Source organism: Dermacentor variabilis, chromosome 6 (genome assembly GCF_050947875.1).
Source record: "Dermacentor variabilis isolate Ectoservices chromosome 6, ASM5094787v1, whole genome shotgun sequence".
Taxonomy (NCBI): Eukaryota; Metazoa; Arthropoda; class Arachnida; order Ixodida; family Ixodidae; genus Dermacentor; species Dermacentor variabilis.
Genome location: NC_134573.1, coordinates 117,077,223 through 117,101,100, shown reverse-complemented (window position 1 = coordinate 117,101,100; position 23,878 = coordinate 117,077,223). Strand labels below are relative to the sequence as shown.

At 47.1% G+C, this 23,878-nt stretch overlaps 1 protein-coding gene across 2 annotated transcripts; it reads left to right on the top strand.

The window, feature by feature from the left end:
* Nucleotides 1-695: 695 nt before the first annotated feature.
* On the top strand, nt 696-22,111 carry LOC142585092 (uncharacterized). Of its 2 annotated transcripts, XM_075695601.1 has the most exons (11): nt 696-862; nt 3,182-3,420; nt 5,644-5,790; nt 7,393-7,516; nt 12,953-13,254; nt 14,053-14,200; nt 15,899-16,024; nt 17,094-17,287; nt 18,382-18,478; nt 19,200-19,551; nt 21,588-22,111. In XM_075695601.1, exons 1-11 carry the CDS (start codon nt 838-840, stop codon nt 21,874-21,876), a joined length of 2,043 nt encoding a protein of 680 aa, XP_075551716.1. In that variant the 5' UTR covers nt 696-837; the 3' UTR covers nt 21,877-22,111. The 2 variants fall into 2 exon arrangements, with proteins under 2 accessions (XP_075551716.1, XP_075551717.1); XM_075695602.1 differs by lacking the exon at nt 3,182-3,420.
* Nucleotides 22,112-23,878: the final 1,767 nt, after the last annotated feature.

Genomic DNA, 23,878 nt, shown 5'->3' with positions numbered 1-23,878 from the left:
TGTACAAAAAATTTAGCGAGAAAGTCGCCTATCTAAAATTTAGCGGGGAAATCGAAAATTCCTGAATGGGCTGCAAACGTCGTTATCACGTTGTCTGAGATAGAAGGTCTCCAGAGAATCTAATATTTTCCCGTCGATCTTTAAGACAAAGTAAACTTTTAGAAGCTCCATTTCTCCGGTTCGGGCTGTCACTAACTTCGCCAGCCATACGCCGCCTCGGTGTCTCTTCACTGGTTGTCAGCCACAGGGACGCCTGCATTGTAATTGACAATTTTTATTAGGAACACAACGCTACTGCTTTACTAAATTTCCAAAGGTATCTATTGCTTCCTTCTTATTTCTTCATTATCAATTATTTCATCTCAAAATTAGTATTCTTTTTTCTTCTCATTTCTGCATTTTCTTTCTCACCCACGCTCCAACATTCTTAGCTTTACTTTGGCGATTCTGTCATTTAGAAGAAAAGAACGTGATTGTAATCCGCACAGCTGCTTCTTGGATGAAACCCCGTAGTCGGGTAAGATCCATTGTTACAGAACAGAACAAAGAATGCCAAGAGCTCGCACCACCAGCTCCGCTTCCTCTTCGGTAAAAGCCCATATATGGAATGCACGATAGAGACGAGGAAGAAATGCGCGCGTGCCACTTCGTTCTCGAACTCACGCACCTCTCGCGCGGGCGCTCGTTCCCGCGTGCCGAAATCGAGGCGCCCTTCTGCCGAGGTCCCGCCCGAACACTGTCGCTCCCGCTTCCAGCAACAGCGGGGTGCTCTCGCCAGGACTCCGGCCGGGACCGACCACCCCCCGACGCGCGACCGCGCCCGAGGCCTCGACCGCCATGAAGCCGTCCGGCTTGAACACACGTAAGCTTCAGTATATGCGCCACGCCTGCGGAGGGGGGTCCATGGCGTTCGACTCTGCCGCACGCGCGACCGGGCAAGTCCGAGTGGCTCCCCGGCCGTGGAGGACGGATGACGTCGGGCACCTATAGCCTCGGCGAAAGTCCTTCTACCCGCGCGCCACCACCGCTTTCTTGCTGGTCGGCGTGCAGACGTGTGTGGAAGGACTTTCAGCAGTGGCAGGCCAACCTCTTCCGACTCCACCCCTCCTTGTATTTCGGGCGTGCATCCTCCGGGGTCGGGCGACGCACGCTGCCCGATCTCGAAAGAGTCGTGCTTCGGGGCCCATCTGCGCGTTGGCTCTTGGGAAATAGGCCCGCCTCCTTGGTCGTCGGGCGTTTCAGGGCATTAGGGAGCTTTAGACTTGGCGTACGCAAAGTTGGGGCACGCAGACCGCCGGGCTTACAAGAGAACCTCAAACGGGTTCGAAAGAACGCAAGCCGGGCTTGGCGCTTTGCGTGCGCAAGGCTCTTTTAGGTATCCAACAAACCTGTTTGCTTGCGCAAAATCTAAAACTCCGATCGGCCCAGCTCTCTCCCCGATAGTTTCCGCGCGCTCGTCGGCTGGAGGTTAACGCTTGCCAATCCTGCGGTAAAGCCCCTATTAGCTTTTCCTTTATACTTTTTACGAAAAGGCTCAAGTTGTCATGTGGCTATCCAGTCTTTTTCGCGGAGGGAGGAAAGAGAAAAAGGAAACCACGAGGGAGCATGTCAGCAGGCAGCTAGCCTCAGCAAGCCAACCTCCTCTAACGCCGCTCCTCTCCGCCGCCTACCTGCGCATTGACTCTTGGGAAGTAGGCTCCCAATCACCTTCAGTCACGGTAGCTCTTATAGTGGTGCTCTCGTGACGATCTATCCTCGCTAACTGATCTATTCTCTCCCGTAGTCTTCACGCACTAGTCCGCTAGAAGTTAGTGGCTTGCCTATCACGCCGTAAGCACCTTTCTCCCAATGAGTCTTTCCTTAACATCTTTTTTTTCTATGACTAGACTGCAAAAGAGTCGTGTGGCGCACCTTGCTAATCATTCTCCGTCATCCATATTTCCCGGCCGCAGCGTCCGCTTCCCGCAAAAAACGCGGAATTCGAGAACGCCGGCGGTGCCGCTATTTCGAAGCACGTCGAAGAATCCCGCACTGGACGGTCGGTCGTAGCGACCGTAAGTTGGCCAGCGCGAAAAGACGAATACAGAGAAGCGTGCGCGCACGACTGACGTTGGCTGACCAAAGTTGCACAGCGCTGGTCCTGTGTGTCTAGTCCCTCTGCTTCCGTATTGTCGCTATGATTAACTTGCAATATGTCGCGGCAATTCCTCAAACATAAGTACTCCCCTCGAATTGTAGTTATTTTACAATACCTTCATATATGGCGGTGCTCGCCTACTATCATTAGCTTCGGTGCAAGATGTAAAAAAAAAGATGAAGAAAGAACAATCGCGTAAGATACAAGGGGATGACTGTATGGAATAAAATGTGATAGGAAGGTGACGTCAAACAAATACAGCTAACTACAGCTACAAGTAATTTGCCCGATGTTTTCCTTGGCTTCATTGTCTTTTGGCGTTATATGGTAATGATTAACAAAATCGAGCCCCTTGGTTCCCATTCTTCTCTCGTTTATTTATTGGGAGGGTCTCGAATCTGGCAGCCTTGATGTCATCAGGGAGCATGCTAGGGTTTATTAGCCACTTTCCCGCTCTCCTAAGACCATGTATTACGCCACGCCATCGGGTAAAAAAAAATGCTCCATATCCGCCCACCTTGGCTCCCAGTGGCGCTGGCTAACACTCCTAGGGCTAAATTTAACAAACATAAATGCCCAAGTTAGTGGATGGTTTGATAGCCGTCACGCGTACGGCTCCCACCGGCGACACGTTATCTTTTAGTCCACTTCCATTTCCCTTTCTTTATTATTTTCTACATTTCAAATTGAACTACAGCTAATTTCCCCGATGCTTTCCTTGGTTTCATTGTCTGTTGGCTTTATACGGTAATACTTAATTTCCCCTGCCTTTTACCTGGCTACGTTGTCTCTTGGCTTCATCCGCTTAAACACGTAACACCAATTCAACACTTTACTCAAACCAAGAGCGCAAGAAGATGAAGGCGCAGAGATGCGCACCACAGTGCTCCATTCATCTATGTGGCTCTGGTGTTTCGCGCTCTTTGGTTTGAGCAATGTTTGAGCAATGTTTGATCAACAGAACCGAGAATCCACTCCTGTGAACATTTTACCCGCGGTGAACAGCGTTAAGCGGTGGTGATGAGATGGACTCTGTCGCTGCAGCTACATTCCTGGACGACGATGATGACCAAGACAACGACTCGTCGGTGAGCAGCAGCTCATCCTTCGACCAGAGTGGTTTTCTGGAAAGTCTCGGCTCTGTAGCTGAAGGTCCCGGCGACGGTCATGCATCGTCGTCCGCTTCTGACTCCGCGGCTGCAGACGACCAACCGCAAGCGCTGGCTGTTGCAGACGGCGCAGGAGACGCAGCGGAAGAAGCTACGATGCCGGAGCTTGATGTGGTACGCGCAGATTTGAAGGAACAACTCAAGAGCCTCAGTGACGTAGCCAGAAGCCTCTCTTTCTTTGGGGGGGTGGGGGGGGAGGCATTTGATTGGTGGCGAGACAGCGGAGTGGGGGGGAGGGTCTGCACAGGCCGCCTACTGACAGAAATTTCGGGGGTGGCGTAGAGGGCGACATAGTTGTGGCCTCCCCTCTGGCTATGGAGGGCTTGGCCGTAAACGTATTACCCGTTTGCGGAATACCGTATTACCGGGGATGGCGTATGGCAGCAGCAACGCTTCTAGCGACGTCTTGTGACGCAGAGTTTAAGTATAAACCCCATGCAAGCGATCTTGCACGCGACAGCGACAAGCGACGTGATGGAGATGGTTGTCGCGTTCGCTCGTCGCCTACAAGTTGCACCCCATGTGAGCGATGACTTCAAGCGACGTCTCCCCAGTGTTGCCGGTATGAGGGCAGCAATATAGGCGCCGAAACTAGCGTGACGTGTGATTTATTAACTTAAGTTGATGTATTTTGCTGTAAAAAGCAGCATAAAATATTTCTGAAAGTCTTGCAGTAGGTTCTTATCCTTGCACGTACGATTCAATCGTTTGCTCGTTCCGTGCGACAATCGGAAGTGCTGGAGTTATGTACATCCAGTTCCGGCTTTGCGCTATTGGCTAGTCGCTCATAGCACTTCCGGGCGACGAGCGACGAATTCTAGATTTGCAGAACCGAGCGATCGCGCGACAAGACCAAGCGATCTGTTCACGCGGCGGCCCGATCCGTCGCTCGAAGCCGTCGCTCGTCGCTGTCGCGCACAAAATCGCGCTCATGGAGTTTAGCCTTTAACCGTGGAGCATATATAAAGCTAGCGCTGCAGTGACTTATCATATATCCTACTAAATGGGTGGTGCAAAGCGTTGGCAACAACATAATTGTTAGCATTCGGTCTTTTTATAATTTTTTTTTGACGAGGACACCCACGCAACACAATAGTGTTTCATACGCATCGTAGTTGGACAAAGCTATATACACAACAGCGTCGTTACTGCAGCCCACGGCTTCGGTAACCCTGTAATCCGTAAACTGCGCCTATATAAATGGTACCCTAAACGGTATAACTACATATATAAGTAGTCTTACCTTCTCCTCCTAGGACTACCTATATAGGCAGTTTGTCATGAATTACCTATAGGCAGCTCTACCTTGTCCTGAAACTGCCCATTTAGGCTTTTATATTTGCCTAAAGCTACCTGTATAGGTAGTTTTAACTTGTCTATGAACTTGTTGTTTACGGATTACCGGGTTACCGGAGCCGTGGACGGCGGTAACGGCGCTGGTAGCAACATCTAGTGAAGCTTTGTCTGGCAGCAGAGCATCACAAGATGTATCCAACAGATCTGCAGTCTTAAGCTACCGGTGTTTCGGGATCCCTTGAAAGGTGTTAGCGCAGAGACCGGGTAACTCTTTTGAATTTGGTTAGTTTCTGGAAAAATCTTGTCAGATAATATCTGAAACTTTTGACAAAGCGGAGGCTTGTTAGCGCACGTTTACCGTGATATCGGAAGACAGAGGTATGCAGCCAAGTTGGCACACGCACTTTTCCATTGCGTGTTCAACATAAGCGCGTATAAATGAGGCTTGCAAAGACCGACTGTCTGTCACTCATGTGCTGTGACATGCGCGTAGACATCGACACAGTCGTAAAAAATACTAGCCTTTCCTTTTCTGGAGAAAACAGTCGGGCAAAACAAGGACATTTAGCGTGTTGTCGACAAAAGCGTCACAAGGTGCTGTCGAGCTGGCGAGCTGGGATCATTACTCCGGTATGCCTTTGTCCATTATAGTGCGTCTCCACTGTGCTAAATATGTGCATTAACCCACGTATTCATACATACCGCACGGCTAGAAGCCCTTGTGCGACTCAACGGCATAAGACTTTAAGATGCTGTCGCGTATTCATTTACTACTGCGGACCAGTATGGCACTCATATGTACTTGTAAACGTTACCTGTTCAAAGTCAATGATCAATAGTTATGTATACTTGAAATGTGTACAACGAAACAGCACATCAGACAGACAGACAGACAGACAGACAGACAGACAGACAGACACAGACAGACAGACAGACAGACAGACAGACAGACAGACAGACAGACAGACAGACAGACAGACAGACACATACAGACAGACAATTATATATCCACACTTTCGGGCACCTATGTATTCCACGCAGGTCGTCGATCTCAGCGTTCCGGGTCCATCGATGAGCAGCGAAGTCCAACACAGTTACCAGCTGCGATCGCGCATTCCGCGGCCTCCGAACGCCTTTATGCTGTTCGCACAGGAGAGAAGGCGATCGGTGGCCGCTGAGAATCCCAATGTACGTGCAGCCAGTGTACCCGTTTATAAGAGCATCACGTGCGTGCATGTCGGGGGGAATGTCAACTTCCTTAACGTATTCGAAATGCTCTGTCGAAAATTCGGAAAGCTTTCCTTTCAAAACGTGGCTCTAATTTTCGTTGCTGCATTGGTCCTCGGCAGCACTGAATGCTCCCTTTACGTTGGTAGTTCCGCAGGCAAGAGCTACGCAACTTCAGTATGCGTAATAACGCTTAAATCATTTGGCTCCCCTTTTCGGCACATTCAAAATGAGTCGATCTTCCTTTTAATTTTCAGCTCATTTCGCTGCGAAGTAGCTATAATTAATAAAGGGAGAATCAGACATACACCCAATCGTAGCAATTCCTACAAAGGAAACCCATACGGGTTCCTCGAAAGAAAAGCTTTGCAGTTGAAGAAAAATTCGCCCTGATCCGGGACTCGAACCCAGGACCACCGCCTTTCCAGGGTAGCCGCTCTACCATCTGAGCTAACCAGGCGGCTAGCAGATGGCAGGGCGAAGTCGAACTTATCAACAACTCGAAGCAAAGGCAAGAGTTTTGACGTAATAGTTCTGCGGAAACCGGCAAGGTGGAGAGAAGTAATTAATAAAGGAAAAATCAGATATCCACCCAACCGTAGCAATTGCTACAAAGGAAACCCATACGGGTTCCTGGAAAGAAAAGCCATGATTTTCCCTTTATTAATTACTTCTCTCCCCCTTGCGGGATTCCGCAGAACTATTACGCCATAGTAGCTGTACTACGCATAATAATAAAAAAAGTGTTTATATCACGTCAGTTCCGCGGATGTCTGTTCATAATCACTTGTCTCAAATCATTTTAAACAGAAAAACACAGCTTAATAACGCTTAACCTTGTATAAATCTGCAAACAACCCCCGATTACTTAAGCACAAACTAAAATTAAAGTGAATATAATATTTCAGTACCGTGTTTTCTGTAATTATTTCATCAATCATCCACTAGCGCAGGCTTTCTATAAAAGTGTGTTCGAGCTTTTAGTGAGTGTAATCGCGTTGTTAAAGCCGTATGACAATTTGTAGTCCTCTTAATTTGCACTCGGGGGTTATGTGCAGAACCAAGTGTACGTTCTTGCTATTATACTTGTCACTACGATTCATAAACGGAGCCCTTTGCGTGTAAGAAGCCTATAACTACACTAGCACATCTTCTGCAGGGATCTCAAATAAAGAGGTTTGATTGCATGAAAAAAAGGATGTTTATGTGCGCCATAACCAAGGCCTCAGCTTCTCATGGCCACAAAAAAAATAAGTAATTTATTTATTTATTAATGCCTAATGACGATACGTGGTGCGTGCGCATGATGGGCGGCTCGAATTATTACATGTTGTGTATTCTCGATGTTTGACGCGATCGTGTCTTTCGTGGACGCAGTCATAATTGCAGCAAAGCCGCTGCTGACGTCCAACGTCCCATCCTGTGCATGTCATGTTAACGTCTTGGTCTCCTTTATTAGTGCCGTAAATAGGTTTCGATCACAATGCCCTCGAGTCCAGCTTTTAGCAATAGCGTATAGCCACGATATAATAACGCCCTACTTCACCGGCGCACCCCGTGCAGGAAAACAACCAGCGCGTGAGCAGCCGGCTGGGTAAGCTGTGGCGATCCCTGAGCGCAGCCGAGAAAGAGCCCTACCTGCGCAAGGCGGCCGAAGCTGCCGCTGTCCACAGAAGGAAGTATCCAGGTATACTTACTGTCGCACACACAAAAAAAGATACTCGAGTAAATTTTTTTACACGATAGCGTTAAGGGCCCCGGGCGTGTCGCAGAAAATCTGGTGTCGGCGTCGGCGGCGTTGTCCGTTAGGGAAAAATCATCCCTAACCACGCATCCCGAACCACCCGAGTCTTCCTCCGCGTGGCGCATTGGCGTTACTGAAATAACTGAATTTCTCAAAGTAAAATGCTAAGAAAATTCGTAATGTATGACTTTATGCACAACCTACAGACGCGATAGCGTCGGATTGTAATCGTAATGGACGAGAAAACGTAATTCTGTTACGCGGAAACTCAAACACAAGCCCCTTTTCCAGCTGCAGTTTTATGACTGAGCAGGAGCGGCGCACCCCGCTCGGTTCCTTGCAACGCCATCCAGATGGCGCTTGCCTCCGCGCTTCCGCGGCAGCGGCGGCGCCCGCTGTGGGGGTGAGGGGAGTAGAAAAAGGAGCCAGAAAGCTTGCCTTCCTTCAAAGCGTTCGCTGCTAGCGTTTCCAGAAAAACATTAAGGTTACATAAGCTGCAGTTGCCGGGAAGCGTGAGAAGCAGTCAGGGATCTTCGAATAATATCGCGTTCCACTCTTAGAGGCACACCAAAGGCAAATATTAAGCCTAGCTAAAGTGATACATTAGTGCTCGATAATCTCTAAGGCGTAAATATTATCGCGAACAGATCCTTAATAATCGAGAAATTGAGGTGAATGCAGGAGACGATCAGAGACTTCCCCGGGACATTCAAGCATTTGCCCGATGACGAAAGCACTCAATTAAATACTGTCATTAGTACTCAACTACTCGTTGAAAAAAAAACGTCCTTGTATTATGAGATGAAATAAAATGTTACATGCCCAGTTCTATTTCATTTTTAGAAAAACGAACTCGTTGAAGTTACCCTTGGTAACCACGCAGGCCGTCGGAAGGTTTCGTTTTCTCTCGACTGTGCCCGGGCCCGGGCTTTCGCGTTTCAGTAGTTTCGTTATCGCGCAGTGCTGCGCTGCTTTTGCTGGCACGCGAAACTCGCACTAAGTGCAAGTAGCAGAGAATTAAACTTCCATGTGATGTCTCGGGATGCCTGAACGGTCTATAGGCCACTTTACTCAAAAGCAGCTGCAACGTCGAACCCACGTACTGCTCTGTCTTGACTCGGTACCGCCGTCTGTCTGGCGCCGTTTTACTCAGCGACGGCAGCAAAGGGTGGTGATGGCGTATGCAACTTCACCACTCCCTCGTTTGGATGGCGGGAGATTTGAATTTTGAAAAAGGTATTCGGACCATTAAGATGCAATCTTCTAGTAAACTAAGCCTTTTCTTGGTCGAAAGAAGCATTGCGAGGTTTCTGGAATGGCATCTGAACAGTCCCCGTCTACTTAGTATTTGCCTTTAGTGTCCCTTTAAGAGGAACCTTTAGCTCGGACCCAACAACGGCGTGACCTATTCGAATACATATAACCCGCTGTGCTTGCTCAGTGGCTATGGTGTTGGGCTCCTGAGCACGAGGCCGCGGGATCGAATCCGGCCACGGCGGCCGCATTTCGACGGGGTCAAAATGCGAAAACACCCGTGTACTTAGATTTAGGTGCACGTTAAAGAACCCCAGGTGGTCGAAATTTCCAGAGTCCTCCACTACGGCGTGCCTCGCAATCAGAAAATGGTTTTGGCACGTAAAACCCCATATTTTAAATTTAAATACATGTAAAACCCGTAAACGCTTTTCCGAGGTAACCCCTGGACCGATTTTAATGAAATTTGTTGTATTTGATAAAGAAAGTTTAATTATAATGACGATATAGGCAACGGAATTTCGATTTAGGGCATGAATTTTCTTAAGAGAATATTCAAAAATTCGAAAGTCCGGAAGAAATTGAAGCACGAAGTTTACAAATTAATAGCGATGCATCAACAACAGATATCGCGGTTCTGTAAATGGCATCCAGTAGATCATTCAAAGCGGCCAAAGTTTTACATTTACATCTAATTACAATCAATTACGTGAATGCATTACGTTGCGTACAAGGGGTTCTGCAAAAGCTGTATTTACATATTACTAAATTTTTTTTATATTCATATTTCACATATCGATTTTGTCCGCTTTTGATGTACTATAATATGAAGTTCCGAGCATTGTGATGTTGTTTTTCACTGACGAGTTAGAGTTGTAAACTTGATAGTCTCCTCGAAATTTGCGATTTTCGCCAAGTTTTAGGGAGAAATTGACAATCTAGATCGAAAATTCGAAACAGTCACTAGATTTAACGTTTTTCTTTTAACTGCAACAGACCTCGTCAAATTTGGTGCAGTGGTTGTCTAGAAAAACGAATTCTCCTTTTACATGTATTTAGATGGGAGCAGCCGAGCTAAAGCATCCTCTTAAAGGCAAAGCTTAACCGTGCTCCAAGTTTTTTTTTTCTTTTTAGAATGGCTGAGCTATTGGATGATTGAATAAATAATTGCAAAATGTGAAAGGAATATTAGAACAATATTTTCACTATAGTTATAGTTTCAATTGTTTGGTAATCGAAGGCTGTTTGCTGATTTATGCAAAGTTAAGCGTTAGTAAAATGTATTTTCCGGTTAAAAATAATTCAATCAATCAAAGGAAGTTTATTTCTCCACGCGAAATATCGGGGTGACGGGAAAAAAGCCGCTAACTGCAACTTGGCAAGGCTCCGGCCCCCTACAAAGTCCAGCAGCAATAGAGCCGCGGTCAGTGGCGTAGCAAAGGGGGGGGGGGGGGGCCCGTCGGCCCCGGGTGCAAGGGGCCAGTGGGGAGGGGGGGGGGGTGTCGTATACGTCTGAACACACCCAGAAATTGTCGATATCCTCGCCATCCTCGACTACACCCGGGGGGGTGACTGAAGACCTATGGGCCTCGGGTGCCAGACGACCTAGCTACGCCACTGGTCGCGGTACACTTTTAAATAAATGTGACTGGGAAACAACTAAACATATTTATTGAAAAAAGATACACTTTGACAAAAGATATACAAATAACCTATAATTTACGCAAACAAAGAGCGGAATGGGTTTTAATTTGTCATACAACGTGGGAATATCTGAAATACAGGATCAAAACGGATTACAGAGCTGTGGAATAAAAACAAGCAAATGTATAATAGATAAAAAAAGAAAAAGAAACATCTCGCAATATATGAGGCTGAGAAATCAATGTCATATCGAGCATATGAAATGTAAAACGGAAAGAGGCAACGAAAACAGTTTACCATCTGCTATCACCTGTAAAATTAAAATAACCTCAGAATTCTGGAAGTATAGAGATCAAGAGAAAGCCAAAAATACGCCAAGAGAAAAATTTCTGACGTATAGTAAGAAGTTCGTACAACAAAAACTGAAAAAAAAAACCATGCACAGCCTTCGAGAAAAAGGAATAAGACAGTCATTGACAAATACATGCGCTACAAGTACAATTGACAGCGTTCTGCGACTGCTGCGATAAATAATACACAGTGTTGCTGAAACTAAGCAAGCCGCAGGCGGAAGAACGGCTTGATGGGTATAACTAAATAATATCTTGACTTGATAACAACAGATATAAAACGTGCGCGTGCATGCAGTCTCGGCGATTTCCCCATGCTTGGCATATTTGCTTAAGAGCGCAGCTAGTTGGAATGATAGCGACTGATTTCCATAATTTGTGCGGCATAATCGCTGAAGCGAAGAATCTTGAATTGTGTTGTATAGACAGTGTCGCTTTGCTAAACGAAAAGAACCGATAAAGTCAGTGTTATCGCTTTTAATGGCGAAACGTTAAGTACAGGGAAGACGGAATGCGTAGATAAATTCCCCCTTTAGTATATTAAATGCATTAAAATAAGGAGATGTATGAGTAGCGTATGAAACGTTAGCAATTGCACGAACTGCGCGCTTTTGACATGGACTGAGTTTCTTAATGTTATCTAATGATGTATAGCCCTATAGAGGGTGGCAATAATGTACTGTTGATAAAAACGATCGATTGTAAATTAAATGTTTAGCTTTTAGGGGTAATATTTGACGGTTTTTATTAATCGGTCCAGTGACGCAATTTAATTTGTTGCAGATATTTTCCACTTGCTTCTTCCATGATAGTGTCTCTGAATATGTAACACCCAACGCCTTAACCTCGTTAACAATACTAACTACATCATTATCAAGATATAAGGTTTCTGTCAATTTAAGAATTGTGCGCTTAGTGCGATAAAATATAGCCTGTGTTTTTCTTTTTTTGTGTTGATTTTCAAGCAATTTCTTCTTAGCCAATTTAATACCTGTGCAAGTGCATCATTTGCTAAAGACACCATCCTATCTGGCTTTATAACCTTGAGAAAAAAAATTTCTGTATCATCTGCATAGCCGCCCTATTGACAATATGTAACAGAGCCAGAAATGTCGTTTATATAGACAATGAATAAAAGCGGCCCAAATATGCTAACTTGAGGGACTCCAGGGTTAATGTTTTTAGCCTGTGAATTGAAATTACAGTTTGAAATAAACTGACTTCGGTACTGTAGATATGAACGCAGAAGGCCGTTCGACTTTCCACGCACACCATACTGTTCTAGTTTATATAATAATAGATTATGTTATGATTATGTTCATAATCAATTGGAACAGATATGCGTAGATATGCTTTCCTCACGCAGTAGTTCATTGATGAAGATGACTATAAGTTGCAATATATTTGTGTTACTTTCCATATGAATAAATGTAGCTGCTGGCACGTCGGCATTTGCACCCAGCGTTCAAACAAATGAAAACAAGATCGCTTTAACGCGACGACACAAAGGAAGGCAGGGCCAATGGTTCTTAAATACTGCAAGTATGGCAACTCCACCAACGAGTCCCGTTAAAGCACGATGCTTTCGTTTGTCTGGCACGCGCGCTCGTCCAAATTGGTTGCGCGTTGCGCCACACGGGCATGCAAAAACGTACACGACAAAATAATCATAATAATGAGGAAGTGCCTTGGCATCCGAGACATGGTAGCTGAAAGCGCAATCTCTCTGAGGCCTCGGACAAGCCAACGACGACCGCTAACAAATGTGGAAGAAAAAAAGAGGAGTTATAAAATGCGGATCCTGACTCTTGAAAGATGTTATTCAAAAGAAGCCGCGTTGCATCACTCGCATGCTAGCAACAGCGCCGCGGCGCCACTTGTATTTCAATTAGAAACTATACCGACGCTCGACACGCATGCGCTGCCGCCGCCGTCGCCGTGCTGCCCCGGTATCGACGTGCATGCGCCACTCACGCGTGGAGGCTTAAGTTTTACAGAGACTCGTAAGACGCGCCCTTTTGCAAGAAGGAGACGGAAGGCAAACGGACCTCCGGTTAATGAATGTAGGAAGCTCGGTGGTGTGACTAGTGCGAACAAGCGTTACCGAGACGGCCCGTCCGTCATCCCGCAGGCTACGTCTACAACCCGCGCGAGGCCCGCCGACGCAAGGAGCAGGAGCGCAGGGCCAAGGCGGTTGCTAGCAAGATGGACGGCTCTGGCGACCACGAGCCAAGTGCTTCCACAGCCGCGACGCAGGATCGAAGCAGCCCGGACTTCCAGCAGCTACCCCACTCGCTGCCTCCACCGCAGAGGAACAGGCGACGGGCAGCCAGCGCTGCCCGGTCTTCGGGCGCCGGTCAGGCGACGCCGACGAGGCCGACGGCCACTGTCTCGGCCACTGCAGCGGCTCGCTCGGCTGCGCAGCCATACAGCGTACGTGAATCCCGCGGGCCTCGAACGTGCCGCTTTCGAGCGTTCGGCACAACGAAGCTCGCGTGCAAGCCGCAAAGAATCGATCTGTCCCTCCCCCAGTATAGGCCGCAGAAACACGTAAAAAAATTTGTTCAAATGACAGTCGCCAGGTTCGCAACTGACAAGCGATATACCGGCGAAATAAAAAGTGAATGAAGCACTTTTGTCCCCTTGTTTAACGGCCAAGTGGGGAACGTCGTATATAAATCTGGTTAGGCTGTGAAGTGGTCTTCTCCTCACAAACACTCACACTGCGGGGAAGCCAGCTTTTAAGACCACGAACCTGCGATTGCATCGACGTTCGCATTTATGCAAAACATGTTGATTACTTTCTTTCTACGCACTTCTGGTACCGTAACCGTTTGGTCTGCATAATTCACAGCCAGCGAAATCCTTCGTGCGATCTGCGACTTACGCCGAAAGCGTAACGTGGTTCTCAATAGCTTCAATTTAGACCTGAATCTAAAAGGCCTAAAACGTAAACCACTCGCTACGGTAAGAAAAAAAAAAAAAAACTGCTCGTGGTGTTTTTGTGGAGTCTGCGTTGTATTCATTTGCCAGAAATGGCGCCTCTACGAATTCATGGCGCCTTATTGCACTCTCATAGTTAACTCTGTAAAGGGTCGACATGGCCTGTGAGCTACGGGCAAGAGGCTTGTATCAAACATTGATTGATTGATTGATTGATTGATTGATTGATTGATTGATTGATTGATTGATTGATTGATTGATTGATTGATTGATTGATTTCGCGACCAGGTGCACCGGTTTTCCGGTCCTCTGGCCCCATCACTGCGTGGGGCCCCCGTCAGAGGAGGCACTGCATCCGCCGCTCAGTCCGCTGCAGCTCATCCATTCAGCCAGCCGAGCCCGCTGGTTGCTTGTGGCAGAGACTGCGCCGCCGTGCGTAAGTGCACGATCACCCTCCCGCCATTCTCTATAGACTCCACATTAGGTTCGGTAGCTGAAATTCGCAAACGCATTCGTTAAGTTATCCCTATAAGGCCCAACGTATCATACATCCTACGCAAAGTTTGATGCCTCAATAATTATTTTAGCGTGAGGAGCTTGACGCAAATCCAACGATAGCATTTTTTATACGCTGGAGTGAAGTTTCAGCTGTGGACAGTTCAACAAAGCAATTACGAATTAATGATTTACTAAACTAATTATGTCGTGCCCGGTTGCTGTTGTCGTTGTCATTGTTGTCCTTCTCGTCGTTGTCGTTGTCTTCGTTTTTGTTGTTGTTGTCGTTAAAATATTTTTCATTGACTATTTTTCACTGTGCGTATAGCAAAATTTTCCAACCTAGTACAAATATACAGAAAATACGCGTTTCGTATATCAAAATGATAAGTTAATCTTTTTAATAGGGTGTAAAAGGAGCAGTGGAAGAAACAAAGAACAAAGTCGTTAGCGTGCAGATAGTGGCACTGAAAACATATTCAATACGAATCAAATATCGGTGACAGCAAAAGCAGTGCGAATCGAATAAAGACTATATCGAATCCAGTGAACATCCAATAGATCTTTGAATAATTTTTGTGCGCTTTATTACAACGCAAACCTCTGATAGATCTACGACGACGTTCAATCACTCAATGGCGTCAGGTTTCTGTCCCAGTGGTTATCGATTCGTCACTTAGATATCTGTTTACAATCAGCCCGTCAATAATCAAGTAGAAAAAAAATATTTGAAAGAAGCATCCTAAAAAAAAAATTCGGCATTTCGAATACTGGTTATTCAATTGAGAACCATGTCGACTAGCGAGACTCGACCGCACGACGAAGCGGTGTCCCAAATTCTGAAATAAAAGGACCGATTATAATAAACAATATATTCGACTTCGTATTCCTGTTTCAAGAGTAATCACATGCGCCTATATAGTAGTTTTACTATGAACACGCGCAACACCGCTGGTAAGTCCTCATGACTAGAAGGCTTGTAAATTCAAACATGGCGGCGCATACATTTCTTGGATATGATTGGCGACGTTAATGCGATTGGCAATCTTTATGAGGGGTGTGTAATTGATTATATATTCTACATGTTAAGAAAATTATGAGGAAGGGGGCTCTCATGAATATATCCTAACTACTTACGATGGGCAAAATCAAAATCAAAATTTTTTAACCGTAAACTTCAAACTCGGTATCCAAGTCTCAAGCGAACACTCAATATCAACTTCAAGAATAAATTCAGCAAATCAACCTCAACTTCTTCACGACCTTCTATACCTCAAGTTCTTTCTTCGCTCTCGGGTATCATGGGACATCAACACAAATAAAAAATAAAAAAGGCAACTGTAAATGAAGACGAGACAATTTCTAGTCCGCATAATACGTTAACATTAATTCCCGCTCCCAGGCCCGTTCCCTTGGCTGGGGTTGGTGATGAATTTGGAGAGAGCCTGCTTAAAGGAGGTCTGTTTTTCCCATTTCCTGTATTTCATTAAATTTCTCAAGTCAGCTGATCTGTTGTCATGTTTGTTGTCTCTGTTGTTTTTTCTTGTAGCGTGTTGTTGTTTGTCGTTGCTGTCGCTGTCACTGTTGTCGTCGTTGTCTAAAGCATGCAGCTCAAATGCGGTTTCCTTCGTCTCCGCAGCTCATCCGCAAATGAATGGTTCTGGCTTGCCACACGCAGCCGACGGAAGCGCCCGGCAACTGGGGTGGTTCTTCGACACCGCCCAGGCCCCTGCTGCTCACGTGACTTTGGGAGTAGCCGCAACACGTGCGTGTCGTTATTTTCTGCGCTCTTGTGCAGGGGCTCTCATTTCTTTCCTCTCGCAAAGAGCATAGATTAAAACGAGGGCTCTCATTTTCTTTTTTCTCGCAAAGGGCATACATTCAAACCACATTTCATATTCCCGGCAGATACCACGTCCTAAATGTTTATTGCGAAGCCCCGCTTTAAAAAAAGATCCCCAAATTAAAAACAATATCGACGATATAGAGGACATCTGTAATGACAAACATGGGCGTGTTACAGGCATGCATCGTAACGACGCCGAAAATCGTAGAAACGCACGTCTATGGCGGGTAAATTTGTGTGTTGTCGCTTTTGTTTAAAATGTGTCCCAAGAGTCTTACGAACGGAAACATTTGTTTCTATACTGTCTCCATTAAGAAAGACACGCACACACAGTCGTCAGTGGTGTCATAATTTTTTGTTTCTCTTTAAGACAGCCTGTAACATTCAGTATTTACTTCCCGACAGACATTTCTTCGAATTCGCGATGATTCGTCCAAGAAAAATGAGAAATCTGCTGAAAAATGTGCTAAAGAAAGCCCAAGTCACCTAGGTCTAGCAAAATATGCACTAGAACGGCAAGACTTGTGTGCTATAGGAAGACGGTCTCGCTTCAGAATGAGAAGGGCTGGATTAAAAGGTTAGCTCCTCCTGTCTCTATGGCCTTGGTTGCTTCCTCCTTAACACCGGACAGGGTCATTCTCACGAAGACCCAGCGCAATCATACGCTTCCCGGTGGACGACCGTCAGAAGAGTCTGAACAGTTCACCAGATGAGCCGCGGACTGAGGACCCCCTAACTCTGTGGCACCTCCTGCAATCAAAATTTCACGTTACGTCCGAGGTGGGAAAGTGCGTTTGTGGAGCCATCTGATCTCGGAAGTAGCGGTTTGCGTTCATTTATTAACTGAAACGCGTTCTGGTGGTGTCTGGGCGGTGCTTCTAGGTTTCCTAACGAACGACTTTGCACTGTTCACTGCGCACATTTCCGTTTCTTGCTTCGTTGCCGAAGTCGCGGTGTGCAATCGCGAACTATGCACGCCACGACGCAGCGGTGTTGTGCTGGCCGCTTCTGGCTACGGCTGGACCCTCGACCCTGACGCCATCTTTGCCCCTGCTTCTGCCCACGGCCGTGACCCCCGCGGTGGCCAGACACCACTTCGCTGTGCCAGGACCGCCGATGCCACCGACCAGGCATGAAGCAACAGCCGGACCTGACTCGATGCAGTTCTTCAGTGCGATGCAGGCGAGTTTCTGATTTGTCCACGGTCGCTGTTACATGTTCAAAATGAGTTGCAATGAAATCCAGTTATCCGATATATCGCCTTACTGCGCGTTTCTCGTGGTCCCCTGCGCAGTGCATGCATTTGGGATTGGAATATTCCAAATGCAGCAGCCACGGCTAGAACGAAGTAACAGGCGGGAAATCCGCACGGCACCTTTAGGGGCATCATACACGATGACTGTGTTATCCGGACCAGCTTGTTGAGGCAAAGAGCGCTGCAGAGGTCACGCCGCCACTTGGCTGTGGATTCTTAGTGATATGGCCTTATAACCGACAGACAACTGTTACAAATCCTATCCACGAAAGCGACGAACACAACACCCCGTTCAGGAGTCGTCGTATTCTGGATTCTAATTCCGCCATGTTGGCGTTGAGTCAACCAGAAAGTGTGTAATAGACCTTTGAACCAATGAGAGCTGAAAAGATGGCGAATTCGACAGCATAGCAGGAATTAACCGCGTCCAGATAAGCATGCCCGCTCTCTTTCTTGCCCTCCTCCTCCTCATATGTGTCACATACTCCTGATTTACATTCAGTGGTCGGCCGCGGGCCGATCAGTTACGGAGCTAAGCAGGCCTTGAATGTGCTTATCTTTCAATGGGTCTGCCAACGCATTAGGTTGCGCAGCGTTACTAGACGTCGCTACCAGCGCTTCTGCACCCATTCTATGTCTCCGATATTCAGAAAGCACCGGAATTCGCGTGTGGACAGGCTGTAACAAATATTCAGCTTAACGAAAATGTACCAGCGGTAACATATAATGAAACGTCTACAGAAGAATAAAAATAAGTTGGATGAGATGACGGCAGAGAAATGGATGGTGGGACGGAACAGGGAAATTTGCAGGCAGAGGATGAAGTCGCCGAGACTGAGCTTTTTGTCCTACAGTGGACAGAGAATGATGATGATGCTGGAACACTGGAGCTGGCGTATGCCGTAGGGCTGGTTATCTTGCGGCGCCGTTGTCAGCCATTACGCCTACCATGTATAACTTCCTACGTGCGATAGAGCCCTCGAATACCATTTTCCATGGCGGCCTTCTCTATGCAATGCAGCACGAGCAGCAGAGGAACAGCATCAACGCCACCAGGAGCACACTGAACGGAACCGCGATTGCGACCACGGCAAGCCGCCAGCAGCAGCAGACCGCGAGTAAGACGACCACGAGATGCGCTATTGCGCTGTACCCAACTTCATTTTACGGTTTCCTTTGGCTTCTGCATCAATGCCATTAACGCTCCGGATTGTCTCTGTACTCCCCCGCGTTCTACACTGTTTCAAAACTCTTCGGCACAGGAGTTTAAGTTACAGCAGGCGTCAGCCAATTACAGGAGCGACAGTGAGAACGCACGTGCACTACGCCGAGCGTCTTTACCGTCTGAGCGCCGTCGGCTACACCTCGACAGCCAGAACAAAGTGCTTCCTTTAGCACTGCATTCTTTATAAGGAATGTAGAACTAAGCACACAACCACGTAGACACACATACATGTCACAGACATCCCATTTGGCCTATCTTTTAAACAGCGAGCATGCGCTCTCGAGCTGTTGCTCGTTACCGCACATCCACGGTGCACCAACACCACCGCGACTTAAACACGCCGGCGCCCTTAAAATTATTCAGCTATCGCACATCTTGCTGCTTAGTCTGCATATCCCCCGCATACCGCCCGCATATTCCCCTGCATATCTGCATCATACATATCCCCCGGGCTCCAAGCAATGCTACTCGCCGCACGCGTCAGACTTCACTGTCCAGCGGCACAGAGGCTCGATACGAACGTCTAGCGAAGGCATTCGCCACTTCTTTGAGCGATATATGTAAGAAGCGTGCCGTCTTGGCTCGACACGATGCGTACGTTGTGCCTCACCCAGCGCCGCACCGGGGCCCAGCACGTGCTGCGGCGTCCAGTGCTGCCGCAGCGCTGTGGCCACCGGCAGCCGGCCAGCCTGCGCAGCGCCGCGACGCCGGCGGCCCTTTCCAGCAGTGCGCCTTCGCGGCCTCGGGCCACGAGATGGCCGGCACCGCCGTCGCCTGCCCCTACGCGGCGCAGGTGTGCTGTGCGGGCGCCGGTGCTCAGGGCTTCGGCGCTCAGCCCTACGGCGCGCTGCTCGGTGCGTCCTCGGGCCACGGTGGCGGCGCCATCTTGATGGGCACGCCGACGCTCTTCCCGGAGCCTGCAGCCAGCGGCTCGACCCACTCGCGCGGCAGACCTGCGGCTGACCGGTCAGTCCTGTTCCCATTGCGTACGCGCAATATTCTATAGAACCGTGTTATAACGAACCAATCGGGACTGGGCAAAGCGTTCGCCGTAGCTATACGGCAGAATGCTAATTTGGGATGGTTTGGTCATTGCTCAAAGAGGAGTTGCCATATATTGAGTGTGATTAGTTAAGTGTGTCCTGCTCTTTATCAACATTACGGTTGTGAATCGTGCGTGTCGTCGTCTTTTGTCCAGTTTAAAGGGACACTAAAGCGAAACAATAAACCAGTTTAGACTAATGAAGGATTGTTTGAGAACCCTGCAGGCAGTCATTAAAAAAAAGATTATTAGATGAGAAAATGAAGGTCCAAGTATCAGTATTTGAATTTCGCGCCGAAACTCCAGCGCCCGTACGTCAGCGTGACGTCAGGGATTCCAAAGTATGTTTTCGCATTTTGGCCGCGTTGGCGAAGTAAATGTTCCCGAAACTTGCCATGTTTAATATTTGGTTCCTTTAGAACACAATGAAGTCAATCTGTACCGCTATATATAGTTAGTAGGCCCTAGAAGATGCCATCAAAATCCAAAACGCTTTTTCTGGCTTGTTTGGTCTTATCCTTGTTAGAGTGGCGTTTTTGGTGTTGTACGAAGGTAATTTACTGACTCGGAAGAAATCATTTTTCACTTTAGTGTCCCTTTAAGGCATCGTTTCTTCGCCTACGACGCAGCGCGCTCGCTACGAAGAGACGCATGGGAGCTGGCTAGGCGGTATCTCATAACTGCGGTACACTTCGCTGCAGAACAAGACTCGGAAAGCGGTAAAGACACGGTCAAAAGCTTGACTATATATATATATATGTATATATATATATATATATATATATATATATATATATATATATATATATATATATATATATATATATATATATATATATATATATATATATTTCCGGCGGCCCGTGTCTTGGTTGTAAATGTATACGATGCGAGTCCCTCAACAGATTCGTCACAGCTAACAATTAAAACGACCTCAATAGCTCACAAGACCGTCTTATAGCCCAATAGAGTGCAGATGTGTAGAAACATGAACTGTCCGAAAAATCCTGGGCACTGCCCCTTCGCTCATTTGTCGAACTTCACCACAGTGCACCAGCTTAATAGGCACCATTAAAGTTTTAAAAAAATGATATTTCGAAGGATCCGCGAATTTCAAGACCTTTCAGTTGGCAACGTCGACAGTGTACTCCCTTCCAAAAACACACGCATTCACGGCACTTAGTCGTAACATCCATGTTGCGATTTAGTAGTGTTTTGGCTTGCAAAACAGTGCTAAAAGATAGCACGCATTATTTCTTTTTTAAGCTTGCCCCGGGAACACAACTTTCCAGCGATACAAGCGCACTTGAGTAACAAATATTTTACTCTCGCTCGGAATAAGCGCTAAGTTTAGACGTTACAGTGAGACAGGCACGAAACAGGAGGTGCTAAGGGACAAGCGTCTGTCCCTCGTATAAGTATCACTGTCCTGTCTAAAGTATGGGCTCATTATTCTGCGCTAGAGTGAACCAACTAGCCCAGCAGCATTGAATAGTTTACTTTAGACGCAGCACGCCTCGCAGGAGCAAGCTTGGAACAGCAAATATTAAGCAACGAATTCTTTGTATAGATAACAGTGAATTTCATCCACTTCAATAACTATTTCTTTATATAGTTGCTCGAAGCAAGTATTCCTCTCTCATCCTTTCACCATCAGAAAACTTTCAAATGAAGTTACGAAGACTGCCGCGCGATACATTTTCGCGGATAGAACTAATTGTTCTAACATTTGGCGTAAGTAAAAAAACCGTAAAACGGGCCCAAATTCGTAATCCTCACGAAAAACAAAAATCGGGAGAGTTCACAAATATGAATAGGTATAATAATAACCTCCACCTTTATACTTCCCTAAAAATTGAAATCGCTAGGGACACTTTTTTTTTACCGAACAACGCGCCATGATAGTCCCCGAAACAGGAATACTCGACTTCAACTACCCAACCTCCTCGACAACTCGCAGGTACCACTCTCTGCCCCTGGTGCAGCAAGAGCCTGTGCAACAGCAGCAGCAGCAGCAGCAACAGCAGCCGCAAGTAGCTGCTGCCCGGCAGCCGCAGCCTTCGCAGCTGGGCGTGAACCTGGCCGGGTGGCACCAGATGAGCGCACCGTGGGGCGGCCCTTTCGGCCCGGACGTCGACCTCGCCATGCAGATGATGATTGGCCGCTCGGCACCGCAGCGGCAGCACTCGACGACGCCGACGTACACGGCTGCGTCCGGAAACGCGCCGCCCTTTCGACGCCCGACGTAGCCGCACGAGCCCCGGTGACAGACGTCGCCGCGAGCTGGCGGAGTCTGGCAGGAGGAGTCCGGAGCTGCAGCACGTCTAGCGACGCGTAGCACAACTGCGGCAGCTGATGGCGATGTCGATCCTTCCGGGTGCGACGATCGGAGCGCTGCGCAGTGTCTGCACGGCTGCTGGTGCATGCGTGTGGCGATGTGTTCAGAAATAAAGCCGAGAAAAAGGCATGTTGTTCCTGAATGCAGGAAGCTCGTCGTGTCTTTCCCTTTAAAAATGATAAGCAACGATATATATATATATATATATATATATATATATATATATATATATATATATATATTCGCCAGGACTGAAGTCCAGGAATTTAGGACACTGTACCTTCGGCCCTCTGTCAAACTTCGGTGCAACACACCAGCCTAACTCGATGGGCGGCACTATATAAAAAAAAAAAACGAGTTAGCAAAGACGAGAGGGAATACTCGCTTCTAATTAACGCACGCACATACGGCGCTTACTTCAAACTTCTGCTGATTTGCGAGCAGTCTTGCGGTCCCGACCAAAAGAATGCTACGTGAATATATTATAAATCGGATCAATTAAATTTGTCGGCTAAACCAAATCAAACCTAACGAAGTGATCACGGTTTAGCGTTGCGCTCGAGCAACTCGAACAGCGTTCTAACTATATACGCCGAGGTGACATAACGCGACGGGAACAGCAGCGCTGGCAGTGCGAAAGGAACCGGGAACAATTCATAGAAATGCAGGCAGCGGTTCAGTTTTGGCCACATCTGGACCTTGTGCCCCCGTGGGGTTCAGTTGGCATATTGTTTGCGAATGTTCCAGCGAACCACTTTAAGCACGAAGGACAGACTACGCTTGACGCGTGCTTCGGCGCTCAAACCACAGTGCAGAAAAAAAATTGCGTCAAACGAAGCAACGCAATTCTGTTCAAAACTGACAAAAAAAAAATAGTCCTAACGAGCACTTCGCAGCTAAGGCTTTCCGGTGTCCAATGACAGGAGCAGGCTCGGATTGAAGGCGAAACAAAAAACCGTATTTATGTTTTTTTTTCCTCAAATATAGGCGTCTGTCTCTTAATTTTAGCCTGCTTTATTTTAATTTTTTGCTTTCCGCCCCTCGACGTTGTTTCTTTCTTTTTCCCGCGTACTATACCTCCGACATCGATGGCAATTTATTTCCCTTGTAATTAGAGCAAACAGAGTAAGAAAGAGAGTTTGCGCAGCTGTCTACGCATAACGAGGAGCGAAAAGAAAGAAAGGTGGCGGAGGGAGAGATAGAGAGAGAAGCTGAGAAAAGAGCATGCTGAAAGTGTGTGCAAGGGAACCTGAGATGGTTCCTTTTAATTTCCGCAGTTCAGATTTCTTTGCGTCCAGGCCGGCCTGTCATTTATTTATTGCTTCTTATATATATATCTATATATATATATATATATATATATATATATATATATATATATATAGTCTCAAACAGTATCGGAATTCGGGCTCTTGTCTCCACATTACACAAACACACACAAACCTATATATAAACATTGAGAATAATACAATTACAAAATTTTGCGCTTCGGTGACATGAGAGCCATGCACCGCTGTGGCCATGTTTCTTTTTCTCTTTTTTCTTTAGTTTCTTTTTTCATTCAGGTCTGTTGTTGCGACGCTGGGGGCTTCGTGTCCGGCGTGTACATATGCGCACGCACGCGCGAACGCGAGAATTGGTGGAATCCAGCGTTTGCCCCGCATGTGGCTTCTCGCTTGGTTAAAAGTGTTGCGCAAAGCTACGAAGGCTCTGCGCAACAGTCTTAATAATGTGTGACCAACAAGCCCTACAGCGTAATCCCAAAAACGAAGCTTTTTCTTTGCGAACGTCGCCAGGTTTTCGGGACCGTGGGAGACGCGTGTCGCCGAATAGGCCGACCAATCACAGCGCGCAGGAGGCGCGCGTCACCGCCGCTGGGTTCCTTGAGCCACCACCAGATGGCGCTGGTCTCC

Coding starts and splice junctions, on each gene's coding strand:
- LOC142585092 (XM_075695601.1), top strand. CDS start 838: ATGAAGCCGTCCGGCTTGAACACAC. Junction 5,791..7,392: donor TGGCCGCTGAGAATCCCAAT/GTACGTGCAGCC, acceptor CACCCCGTGCAG/GAAAACAACCAGCGCGTGAG. Junction 7,517..12,952: donor CCACAGAAGGAAGTATCCAG/GTATACTTACTG, acceptor GTCATCCCGCAG/GCTACGTCTACAACCCGCGC.